Source organism: Neofelis nebulosa, chromosome 16 (genome assembly GCF_028018385.1).
Source record: "Neofelis nebulosa isolate mNeoNeb1 chromosome 16, mNeoNeb1.pri, whole genome shotgun sequence".
Taxonomy (NCBI): Eukaryota; Metazoa; Chordata; class Mammalia; order Carnivora; family Felidae; genus Neofelis; species Neofelis nebulosa.
The window spans coordinates 2,785,119-2,812,735 of NC_080797.1; the positions used below are offsets into that span (position 1 = coordinate 2,785,119).

Below are 27,617 nucleotides of genomic sequence, written 5' to 3' on the forward strand. Positions count from 1 at the left end.
TGGCGGGGCGCTAACTCCGCCCCGTACTTCCCCCAGCCAATCCGTGCCGCGGGAGCCGCGCACGCGCGTCTTGGGCTCCCGGGCTCCAGAAGCCGTCCCAGCCGCGGCGAGGAAGAGCTCTGGGCTGGTGACGTCATCAAGCCGTGCGAGGCGGGGCTGCGGACGGTGGGCGGGAGGCTGCCAACGGTTTTGAGCGCAGGGAGGGCGGTGAGGGTGGGTGTGGAGGCGTCCTTGGTCTCCCGGACCGGGGCTCAGGGGAGGGGGACAGCCCCTTGTCGGCACCGTGGCAAACTGAGGGGGCTGAGGTCCGGCGGTGTGGCGAGGAGTCGCGAGGGGTGGTCGGGGTAGAGGATCGCAGGCTAGGCTTGAGGGCGGCGTGCCTTTTAGAGACGTCTGAGGAGGTGACCGAGTGTTTACGAAGTTTCTCTCGGGAGAGCGAGGAGGGAGGGAGTCTAGGGAAACTTACTATGGTTTTCTTGCCAGAAGGGGTCGGAGGGGATATGCAAGAGGGTTGACCGTGGGTGGAACAGGTGCATGGCGGAGGGGTGTGAGCCGGTGGGGAGCCTGAGGTTCCTGCCTCTCCGAGACCGAGACCGGGACCAGGTGAGGGGCACATGAGGCGGCTGGAGGGAAGTTAGGCCCTTATTGGGTTTGCGGCCGTTTCAGTTGGCACGTTGAGTTCAGTTGACCGGTGATGGCCGGTGCCAGAAGTTGATCCACAGCTTTCAGCCCTGCAGGGAACTGCAGGGGTGCTGTCGCTCCTCCGTCTTCTGTCCCCACCCACTCCTTGCTGCACCCTCCTTTTCCACCGTTCCCAGGAGCTGTGGAAGGAAATGCTTTTGCCCTCTCCCATGGCCTCTGAAACCGCCAGAAACCTTTCCTCTAACCAGAAAGCCTCCATACCGTTAGTCACCAAGGATCCTTGGCTTGGAGCCTTCCTCCTTTCTCCCAAATCTTCTTCTTCCGTGTACTTTCCCCCCTGGCCTGTCCTACAGCAGGACCAGAAGTTCCCAGCCGTACTGTCTGCAGTCGTCTCTTCCTTGTACCCATGGCGACATCAGCTACGGTTCCCAGTTCACCCCTCCGGGCTGAGGATCTCCTGAGTGATTCATCAGAAGCCCCTGGGCTGAACCAAATGTCCTCTGAGGTGACCTCCCAGCTCTATGCTTCTTTGCACCTCAGTCGCCAGGCAGAGGCCACAGCCCGAGCCCAGCTGTATCTGCCCTCCTCCTCCCCACCTCCTCATGAGATGTTAGATGGCTTGGCCCAAGAGCTGAGTCGCAGCTTGTCAGTTGGATTGGAGAACAACTTGAAGAAAAAGGTGAGAGAGGTGTGTCTTGGGGACCTCCAGGGTCTTGGAATTGGAGGTGGTTAAAAAAAAAAAAATAGCTTTGCTGAGATTTGAACCGCTCTTGTTGGATTTCACATTGCTTTTAACTAGAGTCCTTTATGCTCGTTCCTGGGAGCAAATGTTTATGAGGCAGAGAGTGGCCCGGGGACACCATACTTGGGGAAATTGTGAAACTTAACTCGTGTTTTTTGGTCAGAGACACCTGCACTGTGCTTTTGATTGGCCCCCCCGGGCACTAAGAGTGAGGATAAGGACAGCAAAACGTGCTAAGCTCCTCCCAGCTCAAAGCTATTTTGATTGTATGGTGTCAAGTTCGGCATCTAAATCATTAAAACACAGCCTGATCAATCACACGTGCTACAGAAAGGGTAGTTACGCGTGTTGGCTAGAAAAAGTGTCGTAAACAATTTGCAGACCAGTTGGGTCTCTCGCCACGGACTGTACAGTCTTCGGAGAAGAGGTTTGCTCTCTAGCTGACAAGCGTCCTCCCCAGTCTTGTCTTAATGTGCCTGGCTAATTCATTCCCACTACTTGTCTGGCTTCTGCAGACGTTTGAGTTGAGTCCGTTCTGTTTTTCTTAGCTCTCTGAGGTGCCGGAGTAAAAATTCTTGGGTTGGCGGGGCAGGGGGTACTGGATGCCATCTGCCCTGGTGGTAGGTCGAACATAGGTTTTTCAGTGCGCATCTGATTTTCATGTTGCTTTTTTTTTTTTTTTTCCCCCTAGGATGGTTCGAAGCATATCTTTGAGATGGAAAGTGTTCGGGGTCAACTTCAGAGCTTGCTCCAGACCTCCCGTGATACAGCCCATCGTGAGTAAACCCCTTGACCATGAAGAAGTGCACAGACGTAAGGGGCGGGAGAAGGTGGAGAAAGGAAGACTCAGGTTTCAGGAGAGGCTCCGGTTCTTTGGGAGAGGGGCCAGAGGAGTGGGTGCAGTAGAAAGGAAGGCCCTCTCCTCTCTTCTCCTTCAAGTGGTCCCCGTTCCAAAGTCTTACCTGACCCTGGCTCTGGGGTCCCTCTGGCTGCCTGCAGGGGACCCCCTCACTCCAGGTGCTGGCTCAGAGAGACGAGAAGAGGACTCCTTTGACAGTGACAGCACAGCCACCTTGCTGAAGTGAGTCCCCCTTGGGTTCTGCTCACTTGCTTGCCTGGAAAGCCAAGTGTTCCGTTCCATAATTCTCTCCTTCCTGCTTCTGAACCTCTTAAGGACCTAAGATGCTTGTCCCTCACCTTTCAGTTTTCATCCTTTCTCTCCTGGCTTCTAACTCCTTTACTTCAGGAACGTGGGCATCTCCTGCCTGGTACCTGGCTTTCTCCCAGCCTCTAGTCCTTCTTCCCCCGGAAGAGTCAGCTTCCTTCTGCTAAGACTGCTACTGCAGGGAGCGTGGTGTGCAGGAAGGAGCGCTAGAGAGTGAATCACAGGACCTAAGTGCTGTTGAGGGCCCTGTCACTGTCTAGCTCCGTGACTTTGGGCAAGTCTCTTGCCCTTTCTGAGTTCCAGTTTCCACGTTTGTAAAACGTCACAGTTGGACTAGGGGATCTCAAAAGCTTTCCCCACCCTGACATTCTCCACCTGGTTGCTCAGCACCCGGCCCCTGCAAGACTTATCTCCGTCCAGCTCGGCCCAAGCCCTGGAGGAGCTGTTTCCCCGCTATGCCAGTCTTCGGCCAGGACCCCCGCTCAATCCCCCGGATTTCCAGGGCCTGAGGGATGCCCTGGATTCAGAGCATACCCGTCGCAAGGTGAGTTACCGAGGCTTCCTTTTGAAAGCAGCAACGATTAGAAATAGGCCGGGTGCTGAACAGGGCTGAGGGTTAAGGGCCTGCAAGCCGAGACTTTGCTCGAATGGCCCTTCAGGGTGGTCGTCTTTGACCATCTGACCTAAAATGGCACATTCCTCCTCCCGACGTTCAGTCGGGTTGCTCTGTTCTTTCCTTCACGTAGCTGCTTACCACAGCCCGATATATCTCATTCCTCCCCTCTGAAATCTAAGCTCCACGAGGGCCATACCCTATCTCGTTCCGCCCTGTCTTCCTAAGGTCTAGAACGTGCCTGACGCAAAGCAAAGCAATGTCGCATAAGCGCGGGGTGAATGAACAAGCCTCGCTAGCTTGTGCGAAGCCTTTACAGGTATTGGTGACCTAGCAAGCTTTATCTTCAGCCTCTCTGAGGCGGGCAGAGAGGGGGACTAGGCAGAGGAAGCGTCAGAATCACTGGTTGTGTTGTCTCTTCCTTGATCTTAAGTCACCTGGGCATGGATGAAAGGCTTTCTCCTGTCTTTGCCGTGTTTCATCACTGTGCCCGATGAACTTCTTGAGGCAGGAGTGACCTCCCACTCTTTGCCGTGTGGGCTGTCGCGCTGCTGCCAGAGGGTTCATGGGAATTCTTCTCGGGAGGGCCAGGAAAGGGAAGAGCCTGGAAGCTAAGCCCCTGTCTCCTGAGATGGTAGGGGAAGGCGTTGGAGGCTTCAGGTTTCCTGCTCCAGAATTCCTGATTCTTCTTCTCCAAACCTCCTCTGTTCTGGGGACCCAAGCTCCCTGTGTCCAGCCCGTGTTCACCGAGAAGACCTGGGAAGTTTGGTGCTTTGGTCAGCTTAGGGACGGTCACCCCCACCTGTCACCCTTCTTCCCAGCATTGCGAGCGCCATATTCAGAGCCTCCAGACCCGAGTGCTGGAGCTTCAGCAACAGTTAGCTGTGGCTGTGACTGCCGACCGCAAGAAAGATGTTATGATCGAGCAGTTGGACAAGGTGCCAGGGGAGCAGAATGCGGGCGGGGCTCTCCATGGGGGGAAGAGTAAACGGGGTGGGTGGCCGGCCGGCATTTCTCTGCTCACTCTGGGAGCTGGGGCCCGGTGTGGATTTCCCGATCCTGGGAGAAGGTGGCTGTTGACCCCGCTCCTGCGGGCAGAAAGAGGGCAAAACAATGATTTTGAAATGCCATCTGACTCTCCTCTCCTGAGACCCTGGCCCGCGTGGTGGAGGGCTGGAACCGGCACGAAGCCGAGCGGGCAGAGGTCCTTCGGGGGCTCCAGGAGGAACGCCAGGCAGCCGAGCTCACCAGAAGCAAGCAGCAGGAGGTGGGCAACCTGGATCAGATGGCGTTAGAACCGGGGTCACAGATTGGCAGGTGGAAGGGGGTTGAAGAAGCTCCGAAGCAGGGTTCCCGACCGATTGAGCCAGGGTTGCAGCAACCGACCTGCTCTCTTTTCACCATTTTTACTGTCAGAATTGCCTCATCTGTGTCTTCCCGGCTTTCCCCACACCCTGTGGTCTTCTCTTTGGCCCCCAAGTCATTTAGTTAGGTCTTCATTTTCTTTTTTTTATTAAAAAATTTTTTTTAATGTTTATTCATTTTTTGAGAGAGAGAGAGAGAGAGAGAGAGCATGCGCAAGTGGGGGGAGGGGCAGAGGGAGAGGGAGACACAGACTCTGAAGCAGGCTCCAGGCTCTGAGCTGTCAGCACAGAGCCCGACACAGGGCTCGAACCCATGAACTGCGAGATCGTGACCCAAGCCGAAGTCGGATGCCCAACCGACTGGGCCACCCAGGTGCCCCAGGTCTTACTTTTAAAGTCTATCTCATTGATGCTTTTTGAACTATGAGTTCACCAGTTCCCCTGTCTTGTGTCCCCCTGTCCCTGAAAGACAGTAACCCACCTGGAGCAAAGCCTTTCTGAGGCCATGGAGGCCCTGAGTCGTGAGCAGGAAGGCGCCAGACTGCAGCAACGGGAAAGAGAGACGCTGGTGAGAATGCTGGACTGGGTTGATTCCGGTGGAAGCCGCTAATTACTTCTGGAGGGGTGCTTGCCGTTGGCGGGTTGTGGGAGCTGCACTGGGGGAGTGTTTCCCAAAGACCGATCTTAGAACACTTGTTCTGCAAACAGGGCTCTGCCACCAAGTCAGCTTAAGAGACTCGGCAAATTATTTACTCGTTAGAATTACCTGGGGGATTACTTTAGAATGTAGATTTCTGGGACCCGCTGCCAGGGGTTTTGATTCAGTAGGCATATGGGGGGGCTGGGAGCCTAAATGTTTTCAGCAGTTTCCTAGCTGATTTTGTTCAGCCGGGCTTGGGAACTGTAGCGTAGGGCATGGCGAAGCCGGGTGTGGGACGAGACTCTGTCAGGTTTCTTACTGCTGAAGTGACAAGAGGATTACCCACGTGAACGAGCAGCCAGGTTTGGAACTCACTGTGTGCATGACATGTGCCTGCTACGTGCAGGCTGGTACTTGTCATCTTTTAGTTTTTTTCTTACTTTTTTTAATGTTTTATTTGTGAGAGAGACAGAGAGAACACGAGTGGGGGAGGGACAGAGAGAGAGGGAGACAAAGAATCCAAAACAGGCTCCAGGCTCCAGGCTCTGAGCTCCCAGCTGTCCGCCCAGAGCCCGACGCGGGCTCGAACTCTTGGACCGCGAGATCATGACCTGAGCCGAAGTCGGCCGCTTAACCGACCGAGCCACCCAGGCGCCCTTGGTACTTCTCATCTTAACAGGCTTTGTCCAACAGTATGGGTGATGGGTGCTGGTTGGCTAGGACGTGACTTTGCGGGCTGGATTTTCTGGTCTCCGTGGAACTTCTCTTGATGACGATAGTGATGGCTGTTGTGTACGGAGTGCTCACTGTGTGCCGGGCCCCCGTGCTAATTACTTCCTGTGCGCTTTGCACCGTAATCCTCACGAGGTAGACCCTGGCATGATGCCGTTTTGCAGATTGAGACGCGTGCCTCAGAACGCATAGGAAGGGACAGGTTTGAACCCAGATGTACCTAATTGCGGAACAGAAGCTCTTATTTACTATATCCTAATCCCGTGGGCTGGCCAACTGCTGTGTTTCTCGTGGACGTAATTCTCAGGGCGCTGGTCCTCTGTGTGGGGTGAGGGGACAGATTGCTGGCGTCGGACGGGCTCGTAAGGACCTTGGTTTCCCCTGGGGCCATAGGAGGAGGAGAGGCAGGCTCTGACCCTGAGCTTGGAGCTGGAACAGCAGCGGTGCCGGGCTCTGCAGGAAGAGCGGGACGAGGCCCGGGCCGGGCAGCTCAGTGAGCACCGGCAGCTGGAGACACTGAGGGTGGCCCTGGAAGGGGAACGGCAGGCGTGGGCCGAGCAGGAGCGCCAGCTGGAGGAGCGCCACCGGGCGCTGCGGGACGACGTGCAGGCCCAGCTGGAGCAGGAGAAGGTACGAGTGGCAGGCGGGGAAGAGGGAGCAGGTGCGGGGCCAGATAGCGGAATGAGACGCGATGTCGGAATGTGGCGTGTAGGGGACTGGCACGGAGAGCGCAGGGCTGTCGCCGCGGGACAAGGCTGAGGGTGTTAGGGGCGCGAAGGGCTGGGGGGCGGCCGCCACACGGACGGACGGCAGAAGAGTGAGCTGGAACAGATGAGGAAGTAGTCACATGTGAAAGAGAGAGAAGCAGCTTGGGTTTTAGGGTGGGGGAGGCTGACGCGGGGCCAGGGGCAACGGGGCGCGGGGACACGCGGTGCGTCCTTAGGTTTGATGTCCTCCCGCAGGGGAACACACAGAGGGAGGCCCAGGCAGCGCGGGAGGCCCAGCAGCAGCTGGCGCTGGCGCAGTCCGAGGTGCGGCGCTTGGAGGGCGAGCTGGACGCGGCCCGGGGGGAGAGGGACGCGCTGCAGCTGGAGATGAGCCTGGCACAGGTCAGGGGGCGGGGCGTCTGGGGCGGGTTTCCTGCTTAGGGGAGGAGGGTCTGAGGCACAGGGACTCACGACTCCCAAGGGGAGTCCTGGCCAACGCCCCTCCCGGTTGGAACTAGAAGTTTGACCTCGGCTTCTGCTTTTACAGCAGCTCCCCCCACCCCCAATCACAGGATGCAGTGCCTGGAACCCCAGGTGGGACTAAAGCCCGTGTGTGCCCCGGGTTTCTTGCCCACACGCACCTGCGACGGGGGTTCCTTTACGGAGTAGCCACAGTAAGAGACGAACAACAGTAACTCATTATAAAGTTGAACGCTCGTGGGGCGCCCGGGCGGCTCAGTCGGGCGAGCGTCTGACTCTCGATTTTGGCTCGGGTCAGGATCTCGGAGTTCCGGGAGTTCGAGCCCCGACTCGGGCTCTGGCTGACAGTGTGGAGCCTGCTTGGGATTCTCTCTCTCTGCCCCTCCAAAATAAAAAAAAATTTTTTAAATTGAACACTTCTAAGTACATACTGTAATAAAGTCATGTGAATGTCGTCTCTCACTTTCTCAAAGTATCTTAATGTCCTGCACTCACCCTTCTCCTTTTTTTTTTTTTAATTTTTTCTTTTTAAAAAAAAAAATTTTTTTTTTTAACGTTTATTTATTTTTGAGACAGAGAGAGACACAGCATGAACGGGGGAGGGGCAGAGAGAGAGGGAGACACAGAATCGGAAGCAAGCTCCAGGCTCTGAGCCGTCAGCCCAGAGCCTGACACGGGGCTCGAACTCGCGGACCGCGAGATCGTGACCTGAGCCGAAGTCGGACGCTTAACCGACTGAGCCACCCAGGCGCCCCTTTTTTAAATTTTTAAAAAAAGTTTGTTTACTTTTGAGAGAGCATAAGCAGGGGAGGGGCAGAGAGAGAGGGAGACACAGAATCCAAAACAGGCTCCAGGCTCTGAGCTGTCAGCACAGAGCCCAACGCGGGGCTCGAACCCATGAACTGCGAGATCGTGACCTGAGCCAAAGTTGGTGCTTACCCAGCTGAGCCACGCAGGCGCCCCTCACTCTTCTTGTGAGGATGGGGGAATGACAAAATGCCCCGGGATGGGGTGAAGGAGGTGGATGGCACAGGCGTTGTGACACAGTGTGAGGCCTCTGTTGACCTGACGATACCGTCCGAAGGGGGATCACCTGCTTCCCGACCGCGGGTGACTGAAACCGCCGAAAGGGAAACCATGGATGAGAGGGGACCACTGTGTGTGTAAAATGTGTGTTAGGGGAAGATTAATGAGGATCTGAGACCAGGTCAGTCTGCGAGGTTTTCCTTATTAACGGTTGACCTAAGGGGATACACCCAGTTTCTCGGTCAGCGAGACCTGTGTTTGGAAAAACAAACTCCTTTCACTTGGCACCCAGCCGCTTGAGTTGGCGGACCGACCGCATGGAAACCAATGTCATGAACGACCAAAGGTGTTAGTTCCGTTCCGTAGCTGTTTGTAAGCTGCTGTCACCTTCTGACCTGGCGGGTGTGTGTTCACTGAGCCTGCCGAACGGCCCCTGCGCAAGCTCCGTGCTGGGAGCTGGGAGCAGCCCAGGCCCACAGGAGCTCGCCAGCTAGAGCGGGAGTCTGTCTGGCACACGATTCTCAAAGTAGCATGCTAAGTGATAGTTGAGGGACAGGAGAACTACTCTTCACTCGGATGTCGTCTCGTTAGTGAGGTCCCCAACCACGCTGAGTGAAACGTGCAACCTCTCACCGTCCTGTTCCCCTTCCCTGCTTGATCTTTCTCCTAATACACTACATACTGTACTTCAAAATCTTGTGTATTTTTTGAAGGCAAGGGTTTTTGTCTCTTTGTTGTTGAATCCCGGAATAGTGCCTGGCTCTAGTACTATTCAAGCCCTTGATTTCATATTCTTCTATCCATTTTTTTTAGGTTTATTTATTTGTTTTGAGAGAGAGAGACAGAGAGAGGGAGAGACAGAATCCCAAGCAGGCTCCACGCAGAGCCTGGTGTGGGGTTCAGTCCCACAAACCATGAGATCATGACCTGAGCCAAAATCAAGAGTTGGATTCTTTTTTTTTTTTTTTTTAATGTTTGTTTATTTATTTTTGTGTGAGAGAGATCCAGCAAGCACAAGCAGGGGAGGGGCAGAGAGAGAGGGAGGGAGACACAGAATCCGAAGCAGGCTCTGGGCTCCGAGCCACCAGTGCAGAGCTTGGTGTGGGGCTCGAACGCACAGACCGCGAGATCATGACCTGAGCCGAAGTTGGACACTTAACCAACTGAACCACCCAGGAGCCCCGAGAGTTGGGTTCTTAACTGATTAAGCCACCCACGTGCCTCTGTTCTATCCATTATTGAAAGGGAGGTGTTGACGTTTCTAGCTATTACTGTAGAACTGTCCATGTTTTCCATCAAGTCTGTCCATTTTTTCTTTATATAATCTGGGGTTCTGTTAAATGCATATATGTTTATATGGTTATGTCTTCCTGATGTAACTTTTTTGGCTTAAATTTTTGTCTAATGATAACATAGCCCCCACCCTAGCTCGCTTGGTTGCTATTTGCGTGGACTGTCTTTTTTCATCTTTTTTATTTACAACCTCTTTGTGTCTTTGTATCTAAAGTGAGTTTGTAATCCAGACAACATATGGGTGGATTACGTTTTGTTTTTTAATCCATTCTGCCAGTTTCTGCCTTTTAATGGGAAACTTTAATCCATTTCCATTTGAAGTAATTACTGGAAAAGAATCACTTATTTCTCCCATTTAACTGTCTGTTTTCTGTGTGTCCTGCTTGGTTTTTGTTTTTTGTTTTTTCAGTTCCTCCATTACTGCCTTTCTAAGGTATATTGATATTTTGTGTACCGTTTTGATTCTCTTCATTTTTCCTTTTCTGTACATTTTAGAAGTTTTCTTAATGATTACCTTGGGATTACAGTTACCATCTTAACAGTAACCCGGTTTGAATAATACTAGCCTTAGTTTCCATAGTCAGTGATCACTGTTGCTACACATCTGTGTCCCTCTGCTTTCATGGTGTTATTGACACAGATTTGTAATTACTGTTTTATGCATCTGCCTTTTATATCATATAGGGGAAAAAAAGTTCCAAACCGAAAGTACAGTAATACACGGGGCGCCTGGATGGCTCAGTCGGTTAAGTGTCCGACTTTGGCTCAGGTCATGATCTCACCGTTCATGGTTCTGTGCTGACAGCTCGGAGCCTGGAGCCTGCTTCGGATTCTGTGTCTCCCCCCTTCTCTCTGCCCCTCCCCCCCTCTCAAAAATAAACATTAAAAAAACATTTTTTTTTTCAAAGAAAGTACAGTAATACAGACTTTTGCACTTACCTATGTAGTAACCTTTACCACTTTTCTTTATTTATTCATAGAGCTTCAAGTTACTGTTGAATTTCATTTCATTTTAGTCTACAGGACTCCCTTCAGCATGTTTCTATAGGTCAGGTTTGCTAGTAATGAGTGCTCTTAGCTTTTGTTTATCTGAGAATGCCTTAATTTCTTCTTCATTCTTGAAGGATTTTTTAAAATGTTTACTTAGGAGAGAGAGGGAGAGAGAGCATGTGAGCGAGCAGGGATAAGGGGGCAGAGGGAGAGAGAGAGAGAGAGAGAGAGAATCCCAAGCAGGCTCCACACTGAGTGTGGAGCCTGACACCGGGCTTGATCCCACAACCCTGGGATCGTGACCTGAGCCAATAGCAAGAGGCAAGATGCTCAACTGACTGAGCCCCCCAGGAGCCCCTTGAAGGATTTTTTTTAGTTGACGGTTGATGTGATTTTCTTTCAGCATTTTAAATATGTCATTCCACTACCTTCTGGGCTCTCTCACTTCTTATAAGACATCAGCTGTATTACTGAAGTGCTGTTGTAAGTGGCAAGGTCCTTCTCGCACTTTCTCCGTTTGACTCTTGACAGTATGACTGTGACGTGTGGTAGTGCAGGTCTCTTTGAGTTCATTGTGCTTAGAGACTGTTGAGTTTCTGGAGTGGGTGGATTTATGTCTGTTATCAAATTTGGGAAGTTTTTGGCCATTTCTTCAAAAAAATGTTTTTCTGTTCCCTTTTCTCTCTCTCTCTCATCATTCTGGGACGTCGCTGTTGCAGGTGTTGGTATGATGTCCCTCAGGTCCCTCAGGCTCTGTTCACTTTTCTCAGTTGTTTTTTCGTTCTGCTCATTAGTTTGGGTAACTTCAACTGCTTATCCTCAAGTTCAATGGCCCTTTCTTCTTCTTGTTGAAATTGGCCATTGAGCCCCTTCAGTGAATTTTTAATAGCTTTTATTTTTGAGAGCGGTTTTATGTTCCGGGCAATGTTGAGCAGAAGGCACAGAGACTTCCCACATCCCCCCTACCTCCGCAGGGACATAGCTGTGTCTGTACATGGTCAACATCCCCACTAGAGTAGCGCGTTTGTTACAATCCGTGAATCTACACTGACACGTCATTATCACACAGAGTCCATAGTTTACGTTAGGGTTTTCTCTTGGTCTTGTACATTTTATAGGTTTGGACAAATTTATAATGACACGTATCCACCTTTACAGTATTGTACTTGGTAGTTTCACTGCCTTAAAAATCCTTGGTGCGCTCCCTGTTCGTCCCGTCTTCCGTCCGACCCCTGGCAACCCCTGACCTATTTACTGTCTCCATAGTTTTGCCTTTCCCAGAATGCTATACAGTTGGAATCACATGGCTTGTAGCCTTTTCGGACTGGCTTCACTTAGTGCTACGCATTGAAGTTTCCTCTGCGTCTCTTCAAGGCTTGAGAGCTCGTTCCTTTTTAGTGCTGGATAATATTCCGCTGTCTGGCTGGACCACAGCTCATTTATCCATGCACCCGCTGGAGGACATCTGACCGCCTCTGACTTCTGGCAGTTATAAATAAAGCTGCTGTAGGGGCGCCTGGGTGGCTCAGTCGGTTAAGCGTCTGACTTCGGCCCGGGTCGTGATCTCACGGTTCGTGAGTTCGAGCCCCGCGTCGGGCTCTGTGCTGACCGCTCGGAGCCCGGAGCCTGCTTCGGATTCTGTGACTCCCTCTCTCTCTGCTCCTCCCCCCTGCTCGCACTCTGTCTCTGTCTCTCTCAAAAATAAATAAAACGTTAAAAAAAAAAAATTAAAAAAAAAAAAAATAAAGCTGCTGTAAACATCCGTGTGCAGGCTTGGGCATGGACCTAAGTTTTTAGCTCCTCTGGGTAAATCCCAAGGACCGTGGTTGCTACATCATATGCTAAGAGTATGTAAGAGACCACCGCACTGTCTCCTGAGGGGCGGTACCCTTTTGCCCTCGCACTGAGTGAGCGTTCCTGCTGCTCCACACTCTCTCCAACATAGGTTGTGCTCAGTGGGTTTTGGTCATTTCAGTAAGCGTATGTAGTGGCATCTAAGGAAATTTTCGTATCATCAGTTGTACTTCGCAGCTCCCCGGGTTTCTGTTTGGTTCTTTTTTATAACTTATGTCTTTTTAGTGAGGTTTTCTATTTGCTCCTATATCATTCCGATTTCAGTTTGCCGTCCAAATAGTTCATGGAGCATATTTAAGACTGTTGACTTAATGTCTTTGATTAATAATTCCAGTGTCTGGGCTTCTCCAGGAAATGTTCCTGTCAGAGTCTCTTCTTCCTTTGTGTTTTATTTTTAAGCAATCTCCACACCCAACATGGGGCTCAAACTCACAACCCTGAGATCAAGAGTCGCATGCTCAGGGTACCTTGGGTGGCTCAGTCGGTTAAGTGCCTGACTTTGGCTCAGGCCATGATCTCATTGTTCGTGGGTTTGAGCCCTGCATTGGGCTCTGCACTGACAGCATGGAGCCTGCTTGAGATTCTCTCTCTCTCTCTCTCTCTCTCTCTCTCTCTCCCTCTCTCTCCCTCTCTTTGCCCTTGTCCCACCTGTGTGTACTCTCCCTCTCTCTCAAAATAAATAAAAAGAAAAAGTTACCTCCTCTACCAACTGAGCAGCCAGGTGCCTCTAATTCTTTTTTTCCTTTGAATGAGTCATATTTTCCTGTTTCTTTTTACATCTTGTAATTTGTTGTTGAGAACTAGACTTTTTTTTTTTTTAATGTTTTTATTTATTTTTGAAGGAGAGAGACAGAGCATGAGCAGGGGAGGGTCAGAGAGAGAGGGAGACACAGAAGCTGAAGCAGGCTCCAGGCTCTGAGCTGTCAGGACAGAGCCCGACGCGGGGCTCGAATCCACGGACCGTGAGATCATGACCTGAGCCGAAGTCGGACGCTCAACCGACTGAGCCACCCAGGTGCCCCAAGAACTAGACATTTTGAATATTATAATGTAATTATGGAAATCATATTCTCTCTCTCCCTGGATTTCTTTTGATGGCTATAGCCATTCATTTGTTTAGTGACTTTTTCAAATTATTTTTGCAAAGTCTGTATTTCTCGTTATGTGTGGTGACTGACAATTCTGTTCTGTTATCTGTGTGATTAGCCTGTGACTTGACAGATTTTCTTAAATGTCTGGATTCCTCTCCCAAATAAGTATATATGTCTCTTTAAATCTTTTTTTTTTTTTTTAATTTTTTAACGTTTATTTATTGGGGGGGGGCGGGGAGGGGCAGAGAGGGAGACACAGAATCTGAAGCAGGCTCCGGGCTCCAGCTGTCAGCACAGAGCCTGACATGGGGCTCAAACTCATGAACTCTGAGATCACTGAGCCGAAGTTGGACGCTTAACTGACTGAGCCACCCAGGCGCCCCTCTTTGAGTCTTCTTTTTTTTTTTTTTTTTTTTTTTTTTTTTTTTTTTTTTTAAATTTTTTTTTCAACGTTTTTTATTTATTTTTGGGACAGAGAGAGACAGAGCATGAACGGGGGAGGGGCAGAGAGAGGGAGACACAGAATCGGAAACAGGCTCCAGGCTCCGAGCCATCAGCCCAGAGCCTGACGCGGGGCTCGAACTCACGGACCGCGAGATCGTGACCTGGCTGAAGTCGGACGCTTAACCGACTGCGCCACCCAGGCGCCCCCTCTTTGAGTCTTCTAATTGATGCCACCAGGGAGGCCTCTGCAGCCCAAGGCACGCAAAAGAAAGGTGTTTGTTTGGTCTGGTTCCTCAGGGAGCCGTCAAACTGATCAAGACACCCAACCCCACGTCTTTGGAGGGCAGGGTCCTCACTCCCCCCTGCTTCAGCCAGCCACTCTAGTTTCCTGGACTACAGTTTCCATGGCTGCGGAGGGGCTGAGCGCTGGGGGATATCAGCGCTGGTACCAGAGTTCAGCAGCCTCTGCTTTCGTCAAGCACCCTCCCGGTTGCTTAAGTGTCTGATCTGGTTCCAGAATTCCCAAATAGTGGATTTTGATCATGTTTTTTTCTCAGCTTATTGAAGATGTTTCAGCGGAAGGACCGACCCCTGCATTTTCCTACCCTGCTGTTTTCTGGGACATCGCTGTTTTTAAATTCTGTTTCAAGTAAAAAAAAAAAACAACACCATACAACATTATTAATGTTGTTCTCTAAAGTCAACAGTCATTTAGAGGGGTCCATGTTATTTACTGTTTTCTTTGCTGTCCTAACTTTCTCTGAACTCGGACCTCCTATCTGGATCTTTTTCTTGGTGGAAAAAATCTCTCGTGTGTCTGTGTATGTGTGTGTTTTCGGTTAGTTATTTTAGTTTGAAAGCGTCTTTATTTCACATTCATTTTCGAAGGAATTCCTGGATGTAGAATTCTAGGTTGGTAGTTATTTCAACATATAGAAAATACCATCCTGACTTTCATTATTGCTGTTGAGAAGTCAGCTACCAGTTGACCACTGTTACTTTTAAAATTTTCTCCTTGTAGTTTTTATGTTTTACCTGGGTGCATGCATGTATATATATATATATATATATATATATATATATATGCGCATCTTTTTAGGGATTCATTTGGCTTCTTGAATCAGTATGGTGTCTTTCATCAGTTCTGGAAAATTCTCAGTCATTATCTTTGCATTGCCTCTGCTCCATTGTCTCTGTCATCTGTTTCTGGAACCTGATTAAAGCGAATGTACCTTAGCTCTCCTCCTAGATCTTGTTGTTCGGTTTATATTTCACATCGTTTGTGTTTCATGCTCACTCTGGATAATTTCCTATCTTCCAGTTCACTAAATCTCTGTTCAACGTTGTCCAATTTACTGACTGAGGTTTGAATTGTATGTATTGTACTTTTTCATTTTACAAAGTTCTCTTTTTATCTTCAGATTTTACTGTTTCATAGTTTCTTGGTTTCTGATATTTTCACATTTGTCTTTGATTACTTTAAATAGTTGTATTATCTGTAGATAATAATTTCAGTATCTGAAATGTTTGAGGATCCTTTTCTGTTGTTTCTTGTTCTTGCTGGTTCCCATGGAATTTCCTCGGGTCCTTTTTCCTTCCTTCCTTCCTTCCTTCCTTCCTTCCTTCCTTCCTTCCTTCCTTCCTTCCTTCCTTCCTTCCATTTTTGGTTTAATTTTAAGTAGGCTCCACACCCAGTGTGGGGCTTGAACTCATGACCCTGAGATCAAGAGATGGACCCTCTACCGACTGAGCCATCCAGGTGCCCTGGGTTCTCTTTATTTCTGATCGTATGTTGGAACTTTGTATTTGAAAGATTGTGGGGATAAATTGAGGCCTGCAGTGAAGATTTGCATTTGCTTCTACCTGAAAGACACTACAAAACCAGGATTTAAACCACGTTTTAGGGGCACCTGGGTGGCTCAGTCGGTTGGGCGGCCAACTTCGGCTCAGGTCATGATCTCGCGGTCCGTGAGTTCGAGCCCCGCATTGGGCTCTGTGCTGACAGCTCAGAGCCTGGAGCCTGTTTCAGATTCTGTGTCTCCCTCTCTCTGACCCTCCCCTGTTCATGCTCTGTCTCTCTCTGTCTCAAAAATAAATAAACGTTAAAAAAAAAAATTAAAAACAAAACAAACAAAAAAAAAAACCACGTTTTAAAGGTTGGGATCGCTCTATGATTAAAGCTGAGCTTTACTTTCATATAGGCTGTTCCACTTCTGTTCACCTTCATCCTGAGGATGAAACATACTAGAGTCTCAATTTATTGTGGGGAGGGTCTCCACTTAGATATCAACTTATATGGGCCTTGGCCTTTGATTTCTGTCCATGTGCTCTTGAAAGACAGTCCAGACCGGATAGGCAGATACCTCCAGGGCAAAAGTGACTGTCTACCCTGCTGGCTAACCTGGCTAGGTGCCCATTTCCCTTTGCTTTGGCCTAGTAATTCCATGCTGGTACATCTTTGGTGCTTTTTAGGGAGATATATATGTATGTATATATATATATATACACATATATGTATACACACACATACATACACACATATATATACACATATGTATATGTATATATACGTATACATGTAGCCATATACATATATATGTATATGTGTGAATATGTATATACATATGTATATGTATATCTGTGTGTGTGTGTGTGTGTGTATATACATATATACATATATATGTATATACACACACACTCTCCTGAACAACTTCCCCTGCCAATATTAGGAATGTGAAGATCTCATGCCAGTCTTGTACTCTAAAGTAGCTTGTAAGGTTGGATTTCATATGTGTTTCTTTTCTTCTTTTTTTTTAATGTTTATTTACTTTTGAGAGAGAGACAGAGCGTGTTTGGGGGAGGGGCAGAGAGAGAGGGAGACATAGAATCCAAAGCATGTTCTAGGCTCTGAGCTGTCAGCACAGAGCCCCACATAGGGCTCGAATCCACAAACCATGAGATCATGACCTGAGCTGAAGTTGGATGTTCAACTGACTGAGCCACCCAGGCGCTGCTGTTTCTAAATTCTTACACATTTAAAAAAAATTTTTTTTAATGCTTATTTTTGAGAGACAGAGACAGACAGAATGCAAGCAGGGGAGGGGCAGAGAGAGGGAGAGACACAGAATCTGAAGCAGGCTCCAGGCTCTGAGCTGTCCACACAGAGCCCGACATGGGGCTCGAACTCACGGACCGTGAGATCGTGACCTGAGCTGAAGTCAGGTGCCCAACCAACTGAGCCAGCCGGCTGCCCTCATATGTGTTTCCTGAATATTTGATATTTGACGGCCAATGTCGTTTCTTTAACGTTTATGGAAATATTTAGGCTTTCTGTTTCTTGAATTATTTTTGGCTCTCTCTTTCTGTATATCCATCTAGTCTAAACGTTCTAATTTATCGACTTAAAGTTGTACTTAATTTTATTTTTTTAACGTCCTTGGCATCTTTTCTACTCTTTCTTTCCTGATACTGTTCTCTTGTGTCATTTCTCTCATCCTTTCTTTTTATTTATTTTTTTTTTTTTAATTTTTTTTTCAAATCATCCTTTCTTTTTAAAATCATCTTTGTTGTAGTTGAATTGAATGAGTTTTCAGAGAATTAACTTTTTTCTTTGGTTTTATTCTGTTGTTGTTTTAAAAATCTTGTTAAGATGGATGCTTGCTTATTCTTTTCCAGTCTTTTCTAAGTTTCTCTATGAGTATTCATTTAAGTGCATCCTACAACTTATCCTATATGGTCTTTTCCTTACTGTTTGGTTCTGAATAATATGCAGATTTTTAAATACGATTTATTTTTGACCTCCTGGGTTATTTCCAAACATACAGGCTTTTTCTTTTTATATTTTATTGTTGATTTATAGCTTAACTTTGTGACCAGAGAGCGTGGTTTTTTTAAAAAATTACGTATGTGTATTCCACACAGCTTTTTGTTTTGAAATCTTTCTGTTTCGACGAAATGTTGCATGAATGGTATAACGAATGGCTCTTAGATTCACACATTGACATTTTACGATGTTTGTTGTCTGGTTCACTGTCCCTCTCTCTCCCTTCTTCCACCCCCAGCACTGGAGAGTTTGTTATAGACATGAGGGAATATGTTAATACAGATAGATATACACTGTGATTGTTAAGAGTTGTATAATGTCTCAATGAATGGGTGAATCATAGTTTTCTTTTTTTTTCTTTTTTCTTTTTTTTTTTAACATTTTTTATTTTTTATTTTTGGGACAGAGAGAGACAGAGCATGAACGGGGGAGGGGCAGAGACAGAGGGAGACACAGAATCGGAAACAGGCTCCAGGCTCCGAGCCATCAGCCCAGAGCCCGACGCGGGGCTCGAACTCACGGACCGCGAGATCGTGACCTGGCTGAAGTCGGACGCTTAACCGACTGCGCCACCCAGGCGCCCCGTGAATCATAGTTTTCTTAAGCATTTTCCTTTCTGTGAGAAGTCTACATTGACTCCGGTTTTTTCACTCTTAAGAGCAGCACCGCAGTGAACATTATTGCAAGTAGACGTTTGGCACGCCTTCTGTAGGATAGATTCCTTAAAGTGGAATTGTCTGCCCACAGGGAGTATATATCGAATTGTCCAATAGAAGAATTTAGGGGGGCACCTGGGTGGCTCGGTCGGTTGGGCATCCGACTCTTGATTTTGGCTCAGGTCATGGTCTCAGGGTTGTGGGGTCGAGCCCTGAGTCAGGCTCCGCGCTGAGCGTGAAGCCTGCTCAAGATTCTGTCGCTCTCCCCTTCTTGCACTCGCTTTGTCTCTCTTTAAAACAAAAATCAGCTTGTAAGAAGGTAAGTTTTATACGATGTGGGGCTTTCTTCCCCACAATTTTTAAAAACTAAACACAGAAAAGAACGTGTGTTGTTGCGAAGGGTTGATGCAGGATTGGAAACTGTCTGGGAGAGGGGAGGTGGGTGGGCGGCAGGAAGACACGAAGGGCCGTGTAAGCCATTTTAAGCAGCCAGAACTTTATTCTTCAGGCCGTGGGGGGCATTTGGACGGTTTCAAACAAGGAGATAAATTGAGCCCATCTGTATTCTAGAATATTCACTCAGGCACAAAGTGGGAGATCTGCTGGGGCCGACGTGACTGAGGGTGAAGGGTAGAATAGACGTGAGGAGATCAGCGAGACGTGAAATCATACTGAATCACTGTAGTAGCGAGTGAGGAGTAAATTTGCTAGCGTTTAGGAAGTAGAATGGAACGAGCCGGTTGGAGGCGGAAAGAAGCAGGAAGGGGTCCGGGATGACTCTGGGTTCAGATGGCTTGGTGGTTTCCGTGGAGAGCCGTGCCACGAACTAAGGCACGAAATACATCCTAGGAGGGAAAGGACTGAGAGTGGAAAACCAAACGAGCTACACTTCGAATGTTTTATTTGGGGTGTATCCAAATACACCTATTCAGTAGGCCTCTGTGTGAGTGGGCTTAAAGCCTGGAAGAAAGGCCCGACTAAAGACAGATTAGGAAGTGTTTTAGGGTAGAAACAGTAGCAAAAAATATGGCCTAGAGGCCACGTGTTTATTATTGACATGTGACCCGGAGCGTCAGCTGCTGTGTGGTCAGGAAGAAGACTGAGGACCTTTCTGGGCAGCTGGGGCCGAGGAGCAGTCAGAACGGGGTCACGGAGCTGTGGCGTCAGGAGCGTGGCTTTGGAAGGAAAGGTGGACGTGGGTGGTAGGTGTTCCAGAGACATCACCGGATGGGCTGAGACCCAACCTCTGCGGGACTTCGGAATTAGGTTCCTCGTCGTGAACGGCTGTGAGCGGAAATGAGGTTTCAGCGAGCGGGAGGAGGACTGTGAGGTGACAAACCGGAGACCATGCCGCAGCCTGATTGTGCTTTAGGAGGAGGGGACGGTGCCTCCTGCCGGGCGCCCGCCGAGCGTCAGGCCCTGGGCCGCCTCAGACACATGAGAGGTCTCGTCATCCTGCCCGACCTTTCTTTTCGCTACGTGTAGATTTTTCTGCCCACGGCCCTCTTGACGTGTGTGTGCCACGTGCGTGGCGTGGGAGGACCTCGTGGCCCCGGGAGGAAAGGGGTCCTCTTTGAGTCCTCGTGACAGAAGTCTTGTTCTTTGGCCCTCAGGCATGTGAGGGGGGTGCCGGTCGGTGGGCTTTCTGTCGCGTGGCGCCCTCCGTCCCGGGAACCGAGCCCTTGCCTCACCCTCCTTCACCACCAGGCCCGGTACGAGAGCCAGCGGGTCCAGCTGGAGTCGGACCTGGCCGTGCGGCTGGAGCAGCGGGTGACAGAGCGGCTGGCTCAGGCCCAGGAGAGCAGCCTGCGGCAGGTGGCCTCGCTGCGGGAACATCACAGGTGCGCGGCCCTCACCGGGTCCCCTGGTGGGCGACGTCACACGTCCATATCCCCTGCGGTCCCTCTGCTGGCTCCCAGCCTGCTGGCTGCCATCGGGCCCGGACCACGTGTGTCCGGGGCAGAGCTGCCGTCGACTGTGTGGGGAGGGCGCGGGGGCCCATAACTGACGGGTGCGACAGATCTCCAGCCCCCTGGCCTTGGTGGGGACAGTGCCGAGCTGTGACCTGTGCCGTCTCCAGAGCTGCCCCGAGGCCTCGAACCTCCTCCTGTGCCAGATCCCTTCTCCCCTCCTGGATTTTTCTGGAAAAATGCCTCTTCAGTGAATCACCGTCCCATAAATCTTCGCCGCGGCGTCTGCTCCCAGGGTCCCCGTGCCAACACGCCAGCTCTGTCCTTCCCCCTTTCCCGAACCCACCGTGCCTCGGCCAGGCCGGCCGGCTCTGGGCCTGTCGCACGCACGCCTTCCGCCTTTTCTCCCTTGATGGCGTTCGTCTCCGGACTCGGTCCTCCTTCCTCCCCCTCGTCCCCCCAGGAAGCAGCTGCAGGACCTGAGTGGACAGCACCAGCAGGAGCTGTCCGCCCAGCTGGCTCAGTTCAAGGTGGAAATGGCGGAGCGCGAGGAGAGGCAGCAGCAGGTGGCGCAGGACTACGAGCTCAGGTTCCGTCCCGCCGGGTCCCTGCCAGCCCGGAGCCCACTCCCCCCGCCCCGCCCCTGCAGGCCTGTGCGCGCCGCCACCGGACCCCCGCCGCCTGGCCTTCCGTCTCAGAGGCCGCGCGCCCCCTGTCCCGTCTCTTCGTCAGGCTGGCCCGGGAGCAGGCGCGGGTGCGGGAGCTGCAGAGCGGCCAGCGGCGGCTGGAGGAGCAGCGCGCTGAGCTGGTGGAGCGGCTCCAGGCCATGTTGCAGGCCCACTGGGCAGAGGCCAGCCAGCTGCTCGGCGCCACCACCCTGCCCCCGGACCTCCCGGTACGCACGGCCCGCTCTCCCGCCGCTAAGTGCGGTCCTAGGGCCCGCCTGGGGGGAGGGGGACCCGCCTGTGTCCCTTCTCGAAGAGGAACTGCCTCCTCAGAGGTCTTTTTGCCACGGTCACGGCTCGCCCCCACTGACCCCTCGCCTTGGGCACGGCTGTCTCCTCCCCCAGCCCGGGGGGGGGGGCGGGGGGGGGGTGAGTGGTACCTGCTACCAGTCCTGCCGGGTGGCCGCTGAGTTATGACGCGAAGGGCCGAGAATTGTCGCCCAGTCTTGCCCCAGAGTAGGGGAGGGGGGGGAGTCTCACCCCAGCCCTTCTTTCTTTTCTTTTTTTTTTTAAATTTTTTTTAATGTTTATTTATTTTTGAGAGAGAGAGTGTGAGCAGGGGAGGGGGGCAGAGAGAGGGAGAATCCGAAGCAGGCTCCGGGCTCCGAGCTGTCAGCACAGAGCCTGACACGGGGCTCGAACTCACAGACCGTGAGATTGTGACCTGAGCCGAAATCGGACGCTTAACCGACGGAGCCACCCAGGCGCCCCTCACCCCAACCCTTCTTATGTTGGCATCTCCTACTTCCTTGTCATAATTACGAGATTTTTATCTTTAAGCGAAAATCTTTTTTGGAATAGACAATGATATGCACGTGGTAAAAACAGAAATCCAAACAGTTCAAGGAGGCGCACGGTGAAACGTAATCTCCATCCTGCCCTGCACCGCGGTCTCTGGGCACGCTCCGCTCTCCCCAGAAGCAGCCTCTGCTCCTGACTTGTGTGCACACCCCGCCCTCCGTGGGGGGCCTTCCCCACGTGGCTGTGCGACTTTTCATTTGACCACGTGTTTGTCGTGAACATCAAAGTCGTTTCCTGTATTCCGTTTCTACTCGGCGGTTCTCAAATACCGTTGAACCATGCCTTCGTGCAGGCATCGCCCTGAAGTCTCTAGAAATGGAAGTTTAAGGTCGAAAATACACATTTTTAACTTCGATAGAAATTTGATAGACGTTACCAAACCTCCTCTTATTTGGAATCTTAAGTTTGTAATCAAAGCGTCTGGGCCACATCTATGTCTCCTTAAATGCACAGGGCGTTGATCCTTGTTCTGTGTCTGTCTTGTGCCCAGGTCCCCACCACCAGCCCCTCCAGCCCTGGGCCTCAGGAGCCAGAGAAGGGCGAGAGGAGGCTCTGGACTCGGCCTCCCGTGGCCATGGCCCTGAAGCCCGTGTTGCAGCAGAGCCGGGAAGCTGGGGCAGAACAGCCACCGCGGGTTCTCCGCAGCCCCTCCCCAGACCTGAGCCCCCTGCTGGGCCCCCCTTTCCAGAGCCAGCATTCCTTCCAGCCCCTGGAGCCAAAGCCGGGCCTCACTTCGTCTGTTACCTCTGGTAACGGGGGACAGAGTCACTGGGGTGCCCCCTGTACATGCACTGCCTGACTGGCTCCTCTGACCCAGCTCCCTGTCTGTCTGGGCGGGGCTTGAGTGCTTGGTTCCCCAGATGTCTCGGGGACCATAAGGTGCAAGGAGCCGAAATCCACTCAAGTTGGCTCAAATAAAGGGAGTGGGAACTCACGGGGATCGGATGTCACTGGACTTCAGGAGAGCTGGCGTCGGGGCCAGGGGCGTTCTCCGGGCTGATTTGGGGCCATCCGGGCCCTTGACTCTGCCTCTCCCCGCACATCTTCCGCTGGTAGACCAGCACCCTCTCTCAGGTCTTGCTCTCATGACGTTGGTTCGCATGTGGGTTTGACCAGCTGTGACACTCCAGCCGATACTCTAGACCATCTTTTTTTTTTTTTTTTTTAATTTTTAAATGTTTATTCATTTGGAGATAGAGTGTGTACGTATGCGTGTGAGTGAGTGGGGGGGGGGGGGTCAGAGAGAGCGAGAGAGAGAATCCGAAGCAGGCTCTGCACTGTCAGCACAGATCCTGACGTGGGGCTCGAACCCACAAACTATGAGATCATGACCTGAGCCGATATCAAGAGTCAGGCACAACCAACTGAGCCCCCCGGGGGGCCTTAGACAACCTTCTAGAGACCTCGGTGTCTCTGTTTCTTGGGTCCAGTTCAAGGAGAGGCGATGTGATGGGTTGGTGACCACTTCTTGGACTGGCTGACCTTGAATGTGGCTCTCCCTGGCTCAGCTGCGACCTGGGTGGATGGGGACGCTCTGCGTGGTGCAAACATGACCACCAGGTCGAGTGAAGAATGAGGGCTGAGTTCCATCAGTCCATCAGGATTTTAAATCCAAAAGTTGTGTAACCATAATTAAAAAGAATGAGGGCGTGTTCTGGTGAGGGGGACCAGAACATGTCTGTTCATCGTGAGCCATTCTGAGTATTGGTTTCTCTACTTCGAGGAGTTGATGGTGGGGTTAATTTATTTAGAGCCTGAGCCCCACAGCTCTGTCCTGTGTGCACACTTTGTGGAACTCAGCTGTGCCACCTGCCAGTCGCCCCCCAACCTTCTCTCTCCAGCTGTTCTAAACGTTGGTTGTCCTCCCCCAGCTGTGATGCCCTCTTACGTTACTGGGCCTCTTTCCTTGGGGGCATTTGGAGGGTTGATTTGTGGAGGAGTCCCCTCCCCGCACAACACACGCTGGGCCGGTTCGCTTTCCAGCCGGGGCTTTCTCTACCGCTGGCGCCTTCCACCCTGATCACCGCCCAGAGCGGCCGTTCCCTGAGGAAGATCCTGGATCCGACGGGGACGGCTTCCTAAAGCCGGGGCTGCAGCCCCCTTCCCAGCTGGACGGCCTCAAACATTTTTTGCACCAGGTAAGCGAGGGCCCACCCATCCTACCTCGTTTCCTTCTCCCCTTCCTCATTCTCTCTCCCCTCCAGGAGTCCAGGACTGTGGCTGCAGCCGCCTTTCGGGACTGACAGCTTCTCTCACGGTCTGTCTAGATTCCCATCGCCTAAGTTCTGGAAGGCGGCCATCCCTGGCCCTTTCTTCCCTCTGCCTCCCTCACATTCCCAGGGCTCTTTCTTCACTGGTCCTCAGGGAGCCTCACTGTCTTGTCCCCGCAGCTGCTGGAGATAGTACCGCAGAGCAGCGAGGCCCCCTCTGTTGAGCTTTTGCCCCCGAAGTCTGGTGAGTGGGGAAGGTGGGAGCCGCGGAGGTGCGAGAGCCTAACGGAGGCGAGGCGATAGGGCTTTCTCGGCTCCTGCTCTGTTTCCCGAGCCCTGCGCCTCTTGCCTTTCGCTAGGCCCCCTGACTGTCCCATCTTGGGAGGAGGCCCCGCAGGTGCCACACCTCCCGCCCCCTGTTCATAAGACTAAAGTGCCCCTGGCCATGGCGTCCAGTCTCTTCCGGGCTCACGAGCTTCCCTCAAGCCATTCACAGAGCAGCGGCCTCCGGGCGGGCTCCCCAGAGCGAGATGAGCGGTCGGGAGGTGAGGAGGGAAGGTGCCGGCTGCGGGGCCTGGGGAGGCGGAGCGAGGGCCCTGGCGTGACGAGCGTCACCGATGCGTCTCAGGTGGGGACGGGCTCGCACCCGCGCGGCAGCTGATGGACGTGTCGCAGCTGCTACGACTGTACCAAGCTCGGGGCTGGGGGGCTCTGCCCGCTGAGGACCTGCTGCTCTACCTGAAGAGGCAGGAACACGGCAGGTACCAGCCTGGAGGGAGGGCAGGAGGGTTAGATGGATGGAGCCTGGACCCGCGGGAGACGGCCCAGGCAGGGGAGGGAGGGTTGGGTGCTGTCCACCGAGAGGCGTCTGTTCTCTTCCGGGGCAGCCGGTGCGGGCAAGCGGAGGCCCAGCCGTCCCCTCTCTTCCTCTGCGACTTGCTGCTCCCGCCACTGTTTGTTCTTCTTCCCGAGAGACTGGGGAATAGCTTTCCCTCCGATGTCGGAGAGCCCCCCGTCCTCACCCTCCATTTGTGTGGCAGGACGGACAGCCGAGGGGATAATGTCCCCAGAAGGAACACGGACTCCCGCTTGGGTGAGATCCCCCGGAAAGAGGTGAGGGAAAGTGAGGCGGGGGCGAGGGGCGTGCAAGGGCCCTCACCGACTGGTTCCTCCCCGGCCGTCTCCTTGTCTGTTGCCTCACCTCTGTTTCCTGTCTGTCTTCTGTAGCGTGGTCTCCCCTTGGCTGGCTGACTGTGGCCCTCTCCATGCACGGTGCCCTTCTGGGGTGGTGGGGAGGCTGACCCCCTTCTCTCCTCCCTCCCCTCCCAGATCCCCTCCCAGGCTCTCCCTCGCCGCCTGGCTGCTGCAGCCCCTAGGACGGACAAGCCTCCCGCACGCAGGAAGGGTGGGCACCAGGCCCCCAGCAGCACGAGGAGTCGGGGGGGCATCTGGAGATGAGCCCCTCGCCCTGTCTGCTCTTCTCCTAATAAATGTTCCAGAGTCTGTATTCGGGTCTCTGACTGCTCGGAATTTGACAAAATGGAGATTTTATAAGAAGCTACTTTGTAAAGAAACCTCATTCTATTTGAGTATGTTTTTTACATGTTACACGTTTGTTTTCTCTTCGGGGGAAAAGACACGAATGCTTCGAAGAAAGCCCGCCTCTGGCTGGCTTTGAGAACACTCAGTGAGCTTAGGCCCGGCGTGTCACGAGCGGAGCATACGGAGTGATTGGCTGTGGTTGGGAGTGGAATCATGGATGATTCTAATTTTCTTCTTCAGACATTTCTATATTTTCCACATTTTCTAAAGCAAGTTTGTATTAATCATCAGAACAGACAAACTTTTAATAAAAGAGTAAGTTAATTGTATGAAGAGTTTGAGTAAAAATTTGATTCGTGGGGAGGTTTTTGGCTTTGAGGAGCAGTGACCCTTGCGGACCGCGTTAGCAGGGTGCAGACTGACCGTGCGCTCCGGCTCCAGGAGGCGGGTTACGGACTAGACCGCGGGCCAGAAGGAAAAGCCACTATTGCAAGACCTGCCGCCTCGAACTCCCCAAAGCGAGCAAAGAAACGATATTGAAGAAAAAAAAACGACAGGTACGCGCACCTGCGAGGCCCCGGCCTCACAGCACAAACCCTTAAGGGCACGGAGTAGAGTTGAGCTCAAACTGCAGGACGACACCCAGGGACCCGGCTGAGGACAGCAGTTGCGGCCCTGCGGGGCTGGCCGTGCCCCTGTGTGTGGAGGGCGGCGCTCACCAGGCCTGAGGGGCGCGAGGCCCTTCCCTCGGCCCCCGCCCCCGCGTCACTTGGTTGGCCGCAGAACCGACGTGAGCGCACACACGATTCACGGTGTCGGCGAACGTGTGGGTCTTGTCCCCGCCGCCACCACGAAGTCACTGTAGCCCCCAGGGGAGGGGAAAGGAAGACAGACGGTGGTCCTCGCCTCGCCCTTCCCAAGCCCCGTCTCTGCCCCCTGGGGGATTGTTTGCTCTGCTGTTTTTTTACCCCAAGTGCATAAAACCAATTTGAACAAACTGTGATTTGTGGCACACCGTCGCCACTGGGAGGAGGTGGTTCTGTGCCATTTTTCAAAGCTGGTAGAATGAATGCCGAGCCTCACCTCGTTATCTCCTGGGTTCTGACCTGCCGCCATCAGCCGACGTGCCCCACATTTTTCTTGACGCGAGGGACCGTGTGGAGAATGTGGCCCAACTCTCCGGAACAAAATTAAGTCAGCGCAGTGCTGACTTAACCATTTTGTGAGCTAAATCTAGGAAAGACCACTTCCGTTTTTAAAAAGCTATATCGGACCCACATTAAAAGCCTATTCACTGAAGGCCAGCAAGGAGGCCGGGGAGGAGAAGACCCACAGACAGGCAGCCCCCCACCTTTTCCTTCCATGATCATCTCGGGAATATTCCGAGACGCGGAAAATGAGAGACTCTGCAAGTTCTAGAAAAGCCCACGTGCAGGGGAGGCGGGTGCAGCCTCTCACTCGGGTTTCGCTTAGTGTGGACGGCGTGTGACGTGGGACTTTGTCTCCTGAGAATTCCCACAGCCCCGTGAGGGTGGGGCAGGGGTTCTGGTGGTGGAACAGGCCTGGGTGAAGACTGAGCTACCCCAACAGCCCCAGCGGTGCACTGGCTCTGGGGCAAAGCGTCTCTGCCTGGTAACCGCCCGGAGCAGCGGGGTGGTCCTGCTCCTTGTGGTCACCCCGGGGTCGCCGGTTCTTTGGTCTCCTCGCTCTCACCAGGTCAGCGTCCACGGTTGTGTGCTTGAAGCCGGATCGTGGTCCCATGGGACTCCCAGCTGCCGAGGAGGGCGGAGAGCCACGCCTGGTGTTTTAAGTCGCGTACTTGGAAATGCCACACATCAATATCGCTTCTAGGTCACTGGAGACAATTGCTGAGACAGCCCGTGTCAGCCCTGGGCGCTGACCCCGCGCGCGGATCAGGAAACCACTCACCCCATGGGTAAATGACCAAGGATCTCAAGCGTCGCGGGGGCCTCGGGGCAACAGAAACTCTGCCCGCGCTCCGCCGGTTGAGGACCCAGGAGAGACTTGGCAGACCCCTCCGGGAAACAGTCTGGCATTACCTAGCAAAGGTGGGGACGTCCGCGCTCTAGGACACGGTGAATCTGTCCCCGGAGACGTGCCCGTACGCACCAGGAGAGCAGCACGAGCCTGTGGTGGCAGAAACCCG

The 27,617-nt window shown here is 52.2% G+C and overlaps 1 protein-coding gene across 10 annotated transcripts; it reads left to right on the forward strand.

The window, feature by feature from the left end:
• Window positions 1-129: 129 nt before the first annotated feature.
• CNTROB (centrobin, centriole duplication and spindle assembly protein) lies at window positions 130-25,779 on the forward strand. 10 transcript variants are annotated; one of them, XM_058705604.1, is made up of 19 exons: window positions 133-1,330; window positions 2,076-2,160; window positions 2,384-2,465; window positions 2,937-3,093; window positions 3,984-4,100; window positions 4,313-4,429; window positions 4,996-5,094; window positions 6,292-6,528; window positions 6,861-7,007; window positions 19,970-20,103; window positions 20,636-20,761; window positions 20,905-21,067; window positions 22,189-22,447; window positions 23,682-23,836; window positions 24,089-24,152; window positions 24,268-24,453; window positions 24,537-24,669; window positions 24,949-25,021; window positions 25,250-25,779. In XM_058705604.1, exons 1-19 carry the CDS (start codon window positions 1,049-1,051, stop codon window positions 25,364-25,366), a joined length of 2,733 nt encoding a protein of 910 aa, XP_058561587.1. In that variant the 5' UTR covers window positions 133-1,048; the 3' UTR covers window positions 25,367-25,779. The 10 variants fall into 10 exon arrangements, 8 of the variants coding, with proteins under 8 accessions (XP_058561587.1, XP_058561588.1, XP_058561590.1 ...); XM_058705605.1 differs by having other exon boundaries at window positions 24,949-25,001; window positions 25,238-25,779; XM_058705607.1 differs by having other exon boundaries at window positions 24,949-25,001.
• The last annotated feature ends 1,838 nt before the right edge of the window (window positions 25,780-27,617 follow it).